This window comes from Manacus vitellinus, unplaced genomic scaffold, assembly GCF_001715985.3.
Source record: "Manacus vitellinus isolate BGI_N305 unplaced genomic scaffold, ASM171598v3 scaffold_90_pilon, whole genome shotgun sequence".
Classification (NCBI taxonomy): Eukaryota; Metazoa; Chordata; class Aves; order Passeriformes; family Pipridae; genus Manacus; species Manacus vitellinus.
In genome coordinates, this window is record NW_021940867.1 from 1,187,673 (window position 1) to 1,199,894 (window position 12,222).

The 12,222-nt window shown below is 39.7% G+C and overlaps 1 protein-coding gene across 1 annotated transcript in view; it reads right to left on the reverse strand.

Moving 5' to 3' along the window:
- VWF (von Willebrand factor) overlaps positions 1-4,862 on the reverse strand; it is a 132,511-nt gene extending 127,649 nt beyond the window's left edge. The window contains exons 1-5 of the mRNA XM_018086235.3: positions 4,763-4,862; positions 3,183-3,237; positions 2,465-2,623; positions 1,490-1,592; positions 1,191-1,399 (exon numbers count right to left, since the gene is read on the reverse strand). Coding sequence (XP_017941724.3) covers positions 1,191-1,399; positions 1,490-1,592; positions 2,465-2,623; positions 3,183-3,237; positions 4,763-4,789 — 553 coding nt within the window. The 5' untranslated portion in view covers positions 4,790-4,862. The remainder of the gene's footprint in view (positions 1-1,190; positions 1,400-1,489; positions 1,593-2,464; positions 2,624-3,182; positions 3,238-4,762) is intronic.
- Positions 4,863-12,222: the final 7,360 nt, after the last annotated feature.

Here is a 12,222-nt window from a genome sequence, read left to right on the forward strand (position 1 = left end):
CAGTATGAAACATTTAAACATGAGCAGCAGAGGGGTCTCTTCTACATTTGAACAGGCAATACAATCTCCTTTTCTGTTCCTGCTTTTCATAAAAGCCTTACTACTATTTACTGTCTTGAGAAAAGCATATAAACTTCATAATCTCAACTCACTCAGACATTAAGGTATCCAAGCCCTGCCAAACAATTCTGTGACCAGAGTTTGTTTCTCATTTTTTACACTGCTGAAGAACATATTAATCATTTTAACACACTATGAGATATGGTGGTTTTCTGTACACAGAAGCTATGCTTATGTATCCCAAGTGTCAGTAAGACATCTCTGGAGCACTGGAAGGCTCTTTTTCAAGTTGCTTTGTCTCCCTTTCTATTTTCTGAATAATTTATTTTTATTACATGTAAAGTATTACATTACCATTCTAATTTACTAATGTATTAATTAACTTTCAACCTCTGTCTTTCAGGTGAGTGCTCAGAATTAAAAGACACTGAAATACCAAAAATCAAGATCAGTCATAGGACTTCAAAGTCATATTCAGGGCTTTTCAAAAACTCTCAGTCTTCACCCACACTGGTAGACTTCACATAAAGGTGTACTGAGCAGCAAAAGCAAAAGTCACTTCTCACCAGGAATTGGTGTGATACCAGGTGCACCTCCAGTCCAACAGCCCTTACAGACAGGGAAATGTCATTAAAAGGTAACCACCTAATAGAACAGCAGCCCATGCCAAATCCAAGTACAAACCTGCCAGCAGCAGGAATTTAATCTCCTACTGTTGCAACGCTATTTATTCTTACTCCCACTTGTCTAACTCATGAAAAATTAGAGGTTGGATCAATGTGTATGTCTTACATCTATTTTGCTGTGTCTTCTTCTAGTCAGTCTCCCCACATCCTACACTGTACATGGATTAACCTGGAGCTTTACCTTTGTATTTTAAAGTTCCAAGGTTTCTAAATGTGCCAAGTTCAGATGCCTGGGCTTCTCGCAGCAATGAGATGTGACAGCAATTTCTTTTCAGGAGAAAGGGAGATGAAAGGACTTAGACAGCTTTTCAGAGCACCAAGATGAGGTACCTGACAGGTTCTGCAGAAACATTTTGCTGTTTCAGCAAAATCTTTGTTGAATCACCCAACAGGAAAAGTGTGCAGAGCATACATTAAAATGCAATCAGTTAGTCCTAGTCTTACCTTCCTGAGTTCTGAAGTCATCTTCAAGGAATTTATTAAAATTGCCACACAACCCACAGGTCTTATTATAGTGCTTTTCTTGAAGGAGTATCTGAATGTTTCCACTGATATCAATCTTCACCACAAAGCCATGCTCATCACTGGATATTTTATGATAACCTGCCTCCTTCTCTATAAATATACCATTGGAGGCAAAAGGTATGGAAACCCTGTGAAGAAAAACAGGAGATTCTCAGAATATGACACACACACACAAAAATCAGGTTGTTTTCTGTTGGAATACCAGTTCCCACAGGTACCTTTTCTCTTCCTGCATCACAGCTCCATCTAAAGAGAAGCGGAGATTGAAATATTCCCCGAGGTACACAGAGATGCCAATTTTCTCCCCATTCTGGTAATCACCTGAAGAGATGAGATATAACCAAATACTGTTAGTTCTGGGAGTTGGGAGGACAATTTGTAAGTACATATTGCAGGGTTGGGAGCATATCTTCTAACATACAAAGAATTTGTTCCAGGCTGTTCAAATTGAGGAAGAAAATTATTTAAGTTGGTATATGTTTCCTTTACACAGTGACAGGATCAGTTTACTTAAATTTACTTGCAGTGACTAAAAACTCATGTTAAATACTAAAAACATGTTAAACTATGACCAATACAGAACAGTCATCAGTGAATATAAAAACATCTACCAAAGCAGATTGGTATGAAAGTAATATCTAGTTTTGGTACACATATCATCAGTTTCTAATCCCAAGAATAACTCTGCAAAGGTTTATGCTAATTCCAAGGTCTTCTGTCCTCCAGGATGGGATTTTTCTTACTGGGGTGATTTAGCATAGAGATAAAATTAGTTCTAGAGGGTCGAATAGTTCCTATTCCCATACTCAGCTTTAAGATCCACATTCTCCTGGAAAATTCAAAATTAAAAAAGGTCTTGCTTTCCCTCTTTAGAAGAGCCAGTAAGAAAATCTGTTTCTTAGCATCTTATTTACATGAGAGCTACATTAAAAAGGGATAACAGAAGCCTCAAAATTAATCCTACTTTCTAAAATAAGCCCAAAAAAACCAACACAACCCACCAAAAAGAAACCAAAACTAACCAAACAAACAAACAAAAAAAAAAAAACCAAAACCAAACCAAACCAACCAACCAAACAAAAAAAAGCATTAAAGCCCCTCAGCCAAGATCCTTTTTATGCAGTGGTCCATCCTATCTGACAAAGAGCAACTACTTGGGTTTTTTTCAGTGATGGAACCCAGGTCAGACTCACCTAAGAGCATGAAAGAGTGCTTGTGACAGTCCCCAGCAAGGAGGTAGCTGCAGTCCCCAGCAAAATCATAGAAAGAACCATCAAAAGTTTTGATATGATCATTCCCAAAAAGGCTGCAACGGGAACCTGATGACTCCTGAGGCAAAGAGCCTGATAATCCTGGATATCAAAACATAACATAACGTGCAATTTCAAACAGTCATTTTGTAGTTCAGGAATTTATCTGATGGAATTTATCACCATTGATCATCTCATGTCCTAGTAGCTTCTAGGCAGACTGTAAGCCTGGCATGGCAGTCCATGGGATCAAGCACAGATTTTTTTATTACATACATTTGTGAATTGGTTTTTTTTGCTTTACTTCTACCGACCCAAACCTTGCATGGGTAATTTCAGTCCTGATTGTTTGAGGAATGCCATTTGTTTGTTCCTGCCTGCAATCCCATTAAATTCTATAGGGCACTAGCAAAGCCCCATAGTTTGTTCAGCCAAACATCACTGACTTCAGGGAATTTTTGGGACTCAACATAGTGCTCGTTTCAAGGTAAAGAGACAAAAGGAATAATTTTATCAATGTCTCCAGCATGATGAGAATAATCCCTTAGCCCGTATTGCAGGACTGGATGGGCAAAAAGGAGGAACAGGGGCAATATCTCACAGATGCAATTGAAAATAAGTTGTAGTCCCTAGACAGCAGAAACTAAACATGTTTTCCTACCTGTGACTACAGTGGCCAGCAGTAGGTTTGTTTGCAGCACTGCCAAGAGGAGCATCTGTCAAAAATCCAAAAGAGAGAGTTTAGAACACTCTTAGTTTAGGACACACAGTCTGTTTTGTGACTCCTCACCACCTTCTATCCTCTCTTTATACAGGTATTTTCAAGGTTCTACAACATTTCAGAAAGCAATAATCTGTGTAGACAGTAGTTCAGATACCCAGCCATCCTGCTTTAACAAGGTAATCTAGGAGGATAATTGTTCTTTGTTTCCATTTTCACCTCTCATTGCAGGAAAACGGGCTGCTCCACAGGAATTGCAACCCAAAATACACACATACTCCAGTTTACCTCAGTTAACACATTGCACACATAAAGCCCTTCAAAACACAGCATTATTTATCAGACAGCCTGACTTGAAGAAGCACCTCTCACTGGGGCAGCCAGCTTGGCTCCAGTAGAAGTCACCTCTGCTGCACGAGATTTGCATCCTGCCCAAACATTCACAAAGGGAAAGAACATAAAGGTTTTGCACCAGCCAGCAGGTCTGGTTGGCAAAACACCACAACCACATGCATTTAGTCCACTGATTTCAGGGTGATAATGTGCTTGAAATAAGAGGCAAGAAGTAAAGGGAGGAAATAGTGCAGAGATTAGAGACCCAGATTGAAAACTTCCATTCACCAAAATCAGTTTTAGCATTGCCTCCTGCTTTCTACAACCAAAACATCAGCCTTTGTTCTCTATATGTCTATAAGCTACCTTCTGTACAACCAGGCCTTTAAAAATAATATTATTAATAATAATAATAGGATAGGAGTGTCATGCACATGGTGAACTACATGTGTTCTGTGACAAGACATTAACAGTTCAGGATGAAAGCTGCAGGGAGCTCCATCTAAGGGTGAGAATTTCAGTGATAATATCAGCAACTAGAGAGGCATAAATATACCATACTTAATATATTAGTGCCAGGACACCAGACACACCTTTTCCTAAAAGCCCTCCAATTAAAGATTGGAATGCATTTTGCAAAGACAAATTCTGATTTCAGGTTACAGACACACATTTCTTACTGCTGTTAGTTATGGAGGCCCCATTCACAGCCACATAAATGCTGAGTTTGCCTTGTTTGCAAGAGACAGGAAAAGAAAGATCTACTATGAAATTCAGTCTAACATAATGCTGCTAATCCCAAACTGACAAGAGGCTCCAAGGTAGCCAAGAAGTGGCAACTGCATGGGAATGCAACAAAGTAATGGTAAGGAAAACAACAGGCATTACCTCAGATTACACACTTTCTAGTGTATTTTTAGTGCATGCACAGTGTAATTGTGACTGAATCAAATATTGCTTTTCTTTATTAACCCTTCAGCTTTACAAATCAGGCAAAGAAAAAAAGACAGGGCATAAACTCCTTCCCTTCAGTCACCTTCCACCTCCCACTCTATTCTGAACTGCAGATGAAGTTTCCCCCAGTTCTTGTGGAGCAGGTGCCACTAACAAATCAGAACACAACCTAGTAAGATCCAGCATATCCCCCTCCATAATTTTATTGCTGGCTTAATTAGAAATGAAAGTACCTTCTGTGTGAGATTCCTCTTGCACATGAAGAAGAAACTCCTCCAGTTTCCACCTATAGCCTACAACACCATTGTTCCCCTGTTGCTTCAGAAATCAGGACTGGAATGGCTTTGGTCTGAAATTTCTTGTTTTTGTACAAGCCAGGAACTCTTGTCCATTTTAAAGGAAAGATAAAAACAAAACGTCACATCCGCCTGACCCTCAAGACAATAGATTAAATTGCTATCATGGAAATCAGCAGCCTTAATTGCCAGAATGGTACAATGAGGGGAAGCAGTTTTTAAAACTTACATGACAGATAAGTCTTTGAAATCCATTTTGCATGTGTATGTGTGACAAATCTCACTGGCTGAGCCAATAGGCAGCATATTTATGTGACAGACTATTGTTAAAGAGGAATAGTAGGATGCTCCATACCTCAAAGACCACAGAACCAGGTAATATTTTTTTCCTACAAACAACTGCCATAAAGGAGAAAAAAACAAAGAAAAATTCAGAGCTAGTAATGACCTGGGCTCATTCTCTAGGTACAAACACACTTGAATTCTACCACATTTGTTCCTTGAAATGTTGATGAGGGTACCCTCTGGAACAACAAGTGGTAACAAGTTAATCCTGCACTTACTTGTTTGTAGAGTGGGCACAAGTTTTATGGGCACATCTTTTATGGGCACATGTGCAGCACTGAGAAGAAAAATGCAGAGCAGATGACTTCTTACTTTACTTTCCACGTATTATTTTCAATAGCAATTCATATTTTCAATAGTAATTCATATTTTCAATGAACAAAGGGGTTAGGAGGTGACACATGCCATTGACTGGGAGGTGTTCTCTCCTCTTGGGTCCAGTTGCCATGTCTCAGCAGGTCCTTCATACCTTTGAGAGCCTGAGTGATCCCAGAGAGATGTTCTCCCTTTCATGACAGGAATGCCAGTATTACTCATGATATGGGGAATAAGATCTATCCCCATGGTCACTTATCTTCTCAGTTTTAACCCTTTCAGTCCCTGAGCCCCAAATAAGTCACTTAACTTGGTAACTTCCCCTTGCAAATCCAAATCCAACAGGCCTTTGATTCACATTTCTTTGTTTCACTCTATCTTGTATGTGTGAAAGTCCCTTTAAAAAAAGTCCTTAAAAACAGAAGCATTGCTCGTTCTGGTCTGTAGAGATCTCTTATTGTTATTACAAACAGTAGCCAATTACTGAAGGACACTGGGCTGTTTAGTCTGTAATGGGATGGATGGCCCAGGTCTTCCTTTATTAGATTTTGTGCCACTGCCTTCACACCCTGACAAGCTGAAGGCCAAGCAAGGGACAAAGCAAAAGTCTGAGCCTATCAAAAGGTGCTTTGGAGAGAAACAGGCTGCAGAAGGACAGGTTACTGAACCTGGACTGAGCCTCTGAAGATCTCGAGCCCTCCTCTACGTGAGGGGACATTTTGTGTCTTTCACTGCCAGTGACTAATAGATGGTTCAGATAAACTAGACATCAAGACACATTTGAAGTGTCTGAGGGAGCTTGGGAAACATAACAGAAAATTAATTAGACAGACACACAGAGAACAAGCTTCCTTTTCCCCTCCTGGCTCTTTGTCCTCTTAAAAAAAAAAAAAGAAATGGTAATTAAAGAATGCATTTATTGGTTGATATCCAACAGAAAGTTTAGTGGTGCTTGAGTGGATCTGAAATGCTATTTTCCAAATAGTACACCTGAGACAGAGGAAAAAATATATAAACAACTATGCATTGTTGTCAAAAGAACATCTATAGTCCATTTTTGGAATAGCATAGGAAGTACTTCTGAGAAAAAATATCCCTAATACTGCTTTTCATTGCTTTGTTCAAATATTAGTTTGCATGCAACAGGTCCATGAGAGAACACACACTTGTCACGGAGTTTGTTACACAAACAAATACATAAGTGCCTGGATTATGAAACCTGCAATGCTGAGTGTAGGAACAGTGATGAAACACGCAGGGCCAACAACATCCAGGGCTGAACAACACCAAAACCAGCCAAAATAAACCACAAAGATTTCAGCCTGATCCCTGCCCTGCTGTAAGTATGTTGAGTTGAGGTATTGTACTTAATTTCTGCAGGCAATGGCATTGATTGGTTTTTATGAGGTCTGAAAAAGTGTTCTTGGCATCTTGAGTAAAGTGAACTCCCCGATGCACCCAAAAATCAAATGAAGGATGGAAATGTAGGAAAGGACAGAAAAACAAAAGATAAAATCATGATTAGAGGTAGGAAGCAACTTCCCTGAAAGGGGAAGAAATTCCTAATCTTAGAAAAATCATTGAAAGAACAGACAAGGAGCACCTATCACATAAAAACAGCATAGAGAGGTTAAGTAGGAAATAAGTGCTCATTGTTTCTCCCAGTGTAAAGGCTGTGAGCAAGCAACAAAATTTTCAGGGAGTTGCCTTTAAAGCACAGAACTAGAAGGTCTCAGCACAGGTTACTATGTCAAAAAAAAGAGTCAAATTAATGAAGGGCTACTCCATCACAGGGGTGGACCAAACCTCGGGGATCAAATGATGAATCAGAGAGAGCTTGTGGCTTAGAAAGTCTTTACCTTACTGAGTATTAGATACAGAAACATTCTTTCTTATAACCTTTTCCTAAGCAATGCTGCTAGCCACCAAAATCCCACCTTTTGGTAAAAAGAAAAAATAAATACCAAAAACCACAACACCAAAAAACAACCAAAAACCAACAAACAAACAAAAACCCCACAACCAAGACAGATTTCTTTATCCTGTCCCAGGCTACAAGGTCTGTATCAGTGGTTTTTCACAACTGAGATTCACATTGACTTTCCCATTAGTGACCCACCAGTGAAACTCAGCATAAGCAGCAAGGAATAAGCCAAAAGCAAGAATAATTGCAAACAGTTCTGAAAATAAGAGCATCTCATAATAGTTCCTGAAAGTTTAGAAAAGTTTCTTCTGCATTCCCTCTTACCTTTCCCGTGCCCAAGGAGGAAGGAAAGAGAAGGGGGGAAAGATAGGGGAGAGATGGGGAGAGAAGGAGAAAAAAAAAGGGGGGGGGAGAATAAATCAAAAATATCCACACAGCTGGTAAAGTCCACATAACCACGTATTTGAACTTTTTTCTTTGGAATATTTAAGCTACTGTACTCGCTGGGGAAAAAGCCAAGGTAGATGCACAAAGCACACTAGTACCAAAATGGAGTATTGATCTTCCCCATGCAGAAAAATCCTTGGATGAGATTTATAACTCCATCATTTTTCATTGACACATTTTAAGGGCATAAGTAAGGGTAGGGGAAATAAATCAGATATTCAAGAGTAGGAAGACAGCCCTAGTGGCTGAAACAGCAAACTTAATATGTCCCAGCAGTGCAGATGGTACCAGGAGTAGGGGATGATCATGTGGGCTATGTCCCTGAGTAGTGCTGGAGCAATGGAAAGATGGATAATAGCCAAGCTGTGTAGCAATAAGAAAGCTGGAGCCACCATCCGTCCCTCTGTCAGCTGCACACGACAGTGTAAAATAAATTTCAGCATCAAGCAGCAAAATAAATGTCTTTGAAGGGCATTTCAAAGGGGTTCCAACCCCCCCGTTGGAACTACACCATCTTTAAGATCCCTCCCAACCCAGGTCGTTCTACGACACAGAAATGCCCAGAAATTCTATTTGAAAAACTGAACAGTGCCACTGGCTCTAGTTCCTTTTCCTGGCACAATAAATGATGGATAGTTTAAAGGTTGATACCCCTTCAGAGATGATAGGAGGCACCAATCACCCATATTTTGCATTTGAAAACCCTCAGCCTCCGGACATCCTTCCACACCCTGGGAAGTTCACAAGGCAAACCAAACACTTGATCTGTCCTGACTGGGCAGCCCAGCAGGGAAGAACATTATTCAAGATAATCCTTCTTACTACCGGTTTAACTCCTTCCCTTGTGGCAAACAGCTGGGATTTCCAATTTTACAGCCTTTCCCAGGGTTGTATTTTGAGTCATCGGAGCCAAAAGGACCTCCGGCCCTTTGGTGCTACTCTTCAGCACAGCTACCAAATCACCAGGCTACAGACCTGGCAGGTAGCAGTACAATGATTCTACAACACCTCCAGGGAGTAAGAATTATCCCGTTGAGAGATCTTCAGCTGGTGCCAACTGGTGCTGCTCTGCTGAAGTCAGTGGCACTACTTTACTCTGTGCTTGCTAAAGAGCCATAAATTTGCATTACATTACAAAGAGTTACCAGAAACTGAACAGAAGGGCAGGGGAGAGATTATTTTTCTCCTGGTTATGGATAATTTATCCCCTATGTAAGTTAGGCATTGCCTTGATATGCCTAACTGTACCTTCTAGACACCAACCAGTCTCAGCATTCCCAGGAAGGGTGTGCTCCCATGGCAGAACAGCACAGCCTGGGAGGGGATTGCCCATTTTCAGTCTCCTCCTCTAAGGGTTTGGAAGCAGTTGCTCACTGCTCTCTCCTTCCCTTGTTAATGTCTTAAATCTCCACCCCTGGGTTGAAAATTTTCTGCACAAAAAGAGTCAAACAAGGCAAATTCAACAATTTCCTCCTCAAGTGTGGTTTTTCTATTTTTCTGCCTCGACTTCCCAGCTAGTCAAAACTCTAGTCTTACTGGTTTACACGGTGTATTTACAGGTTTTCCAAGCAGGGTACACAATACATACCTGATATTCACTTTACCAAGTCCACAATTAACTCTGTGGGATGTTTTCTATCCATGAAGCCCGTTCCAGACAGAGCAAACATTTCAGCATCCTTGTCATAACTTAACATCAGCACTGACATCAGACACTAATCAGTCAGCCACCACAATATCACCATCAGGCTGCTGAATTAAAAAAATATATACAGTGTGAGGGAATTTTCCCAATAATATAACAGGAGAAAATGAGAGCCTGAATTGTGCAGCATGATGTCATGCCAATTTTCAACCCCCATGCTTTAAAAGCAGTTAATCCCTCTCTCCAGGATTAAATTTGTCCAAACGCATGGCTGCTAAAAGGTCTTTAGCTGAAACCATGAAAATAATTACCAACTAACACTTCTAGGCTGCAGATCTGTAAAACAGGTGCAGTAACAATTCACCTTGTGATACTATATATACAGTACAATAATTAATTACTACATTAGGCAAGCACTCTCAGATACACACCAATATCTCCAAATCTTATTTATATGAAAGATGTCCTCAGTTGGTCTTTTAACTGGAATATCTGAGGTTTGATCAAGCACCAGGAATGGTTGCATGTGCAAATATACACCAGTTTATACACACACTCACATAAATCCACCAATTACATCGGTGTTGACAGGAAAGTATTAATATACTGTGAAAGAAGGAGAAGTAAACAGGAACAGCCAAAAGACAGGAAATGTCCTCTTAATGTGGGTAGATAGATGAAAAAAAATAGAGGAGAAAAGACTTCTTTCTCATATGTGTGTGTGTTCTTACAAATAATGTCTGGATTTGTAGGTTCTTATAGTTAAATGTCTTGATTTTGTACCACCTATCTTGTAAGTATCTGTGATTTTGCTCCTAAAACTCAACTGCCCTTCAGTATAAATCCACTTATTATTTCAGCAGTTATGGCAACTGAAACAAGAGCTACAGTTTTCCAGATGAGAACTAAACAGACTGAGTGGCTACTTTTGCAGAGTGGGGCCTTGCCATTACAGAAAGGAGCAAACACAGACTCGGTGCTGCTGCTTTGAGTAGCAATTTCATCCCTCTCCCCTTCTGTAATAAGACAGAAACAATACTTTGTGTATTTGCATCACAAGTGTGTCAGCAAGGATAAATTAATTAACATCTTCTTGCTCCACGCACAGGGCTGGTCTAAGGTCCCAGGAGAGTTACTAATTATGTAAAGTTTACTAATGATAGACTTCCTGAGATGCTGCTGCATGAGCACAGGTTTCCATCCAGGGTCACAACAAACATCTCTCCACTGCCCAACTCAGACAGCATCCAGAGCCAGCTGGAGCTTCTGTGTTCAAGGCTGACCCCTGTAGGTTTGTCCCAAATTAATTATTTTTCAAACTAGAGCAGCACCAGGGTTCATTCAACATCTCAACACAAATGTCAGCAAACTGTTATGACAATGCCAAACCACGTTAAAAATGCACACTGTAACTCGGGTTTCTGCTGGCTCAGTACATTAGTGACAACTTCAGAAACACCTCTTACCACGCTTCCTCCACATACCTGCCCCCACAGCGAGTTCAAGGCAATTCTCCACCATACACTTATTAAGTCAAATCAACTGAGCTCCCAGGTTGACTCCCTGAAGTGCATTTTCCCTCATTTTTAATGGTTTTCATGACTCATCTCTAACTCTGTCCAGAAACCAGAACTAGAGCCAGGTTTAAATATCTAACAGTGCTGCTGTTCCTGGAATACAACATTGCCCATATCCCTCCCTCCCCCACCAGCACCTTCTACCAGCTCACCACTGGTAGAAGCTCACTTTAAATAGCATAAGGCAGAGATAAATGTCATCATACTCTACCAGAAACAAACCACCTCAGAAGGATAATTATCATTCAGCAATATATAATTAACGTGATGAGCGCTCGGTTGTTGTTGAGTTTTCTCGTCACCCAAATGAGGTGCCTAAATATGTTGTATTAATACAATTTTCCAAAGTTGTGATCTCACTAAATATTTGTAAAAATAAAATATTTGTAAAACACAATGTGTTTTTCCTAAGGCCACCAAAATTCATAGAAAGTTCAAGCAGCATAATGTCTACCCAGATCCTTTCACATAAAGTATAAATTATTTGGCCTTGTCAGTTTAAAATATCCAACATGAATTTACAATGATGTTTAGCAAGACTGTAGATGTTTGCTGCCCTCATAAGTAATGAAAAAAATCGTCACATCACTTTCTGATGAAAAGCTATTTTTACATAAAAACAGGTTACATTAGTGCTGTCAAAGTACAGCTGGATAGAAATACCAGTGAGAAAAGGGGAATCTTATCCATTAAAATATTTCTTCCATTAATTCCAACTTTGCTGGGACTTCAACTGTCATATATCTAAGTGAGTTTCAATCACTATCTTCACATTGGCCTTCACTTAATTAAATATTTATACATGCTTTCAGCCTCGTTGATTTAAATATTTTTTGAATATGGGCTAAAAAAAGGAAATTTCTCTGACTAAATATTACTATACCCTTTCTAGTGTCAGGAAACTTCTGCACTAAAAACAGTTGTAAAAGACTGAGTTTAGTGTTATGAATTAAACTGAATTGCAGAAAGATACCAGTTCCCATTGAAGAATAGGGGGGTTCTGAAAATCTTCACTAGGAACAGTGACCTTGGTCCCCAGGATTGAAATTTTGTCCTAGGGAAGATATTACAATGCATCAAGTGGAGCCAAGATTTTACCTTAAATACTTATTCCATTTTCTTAATCACTTTTGAAAAAGAAAGG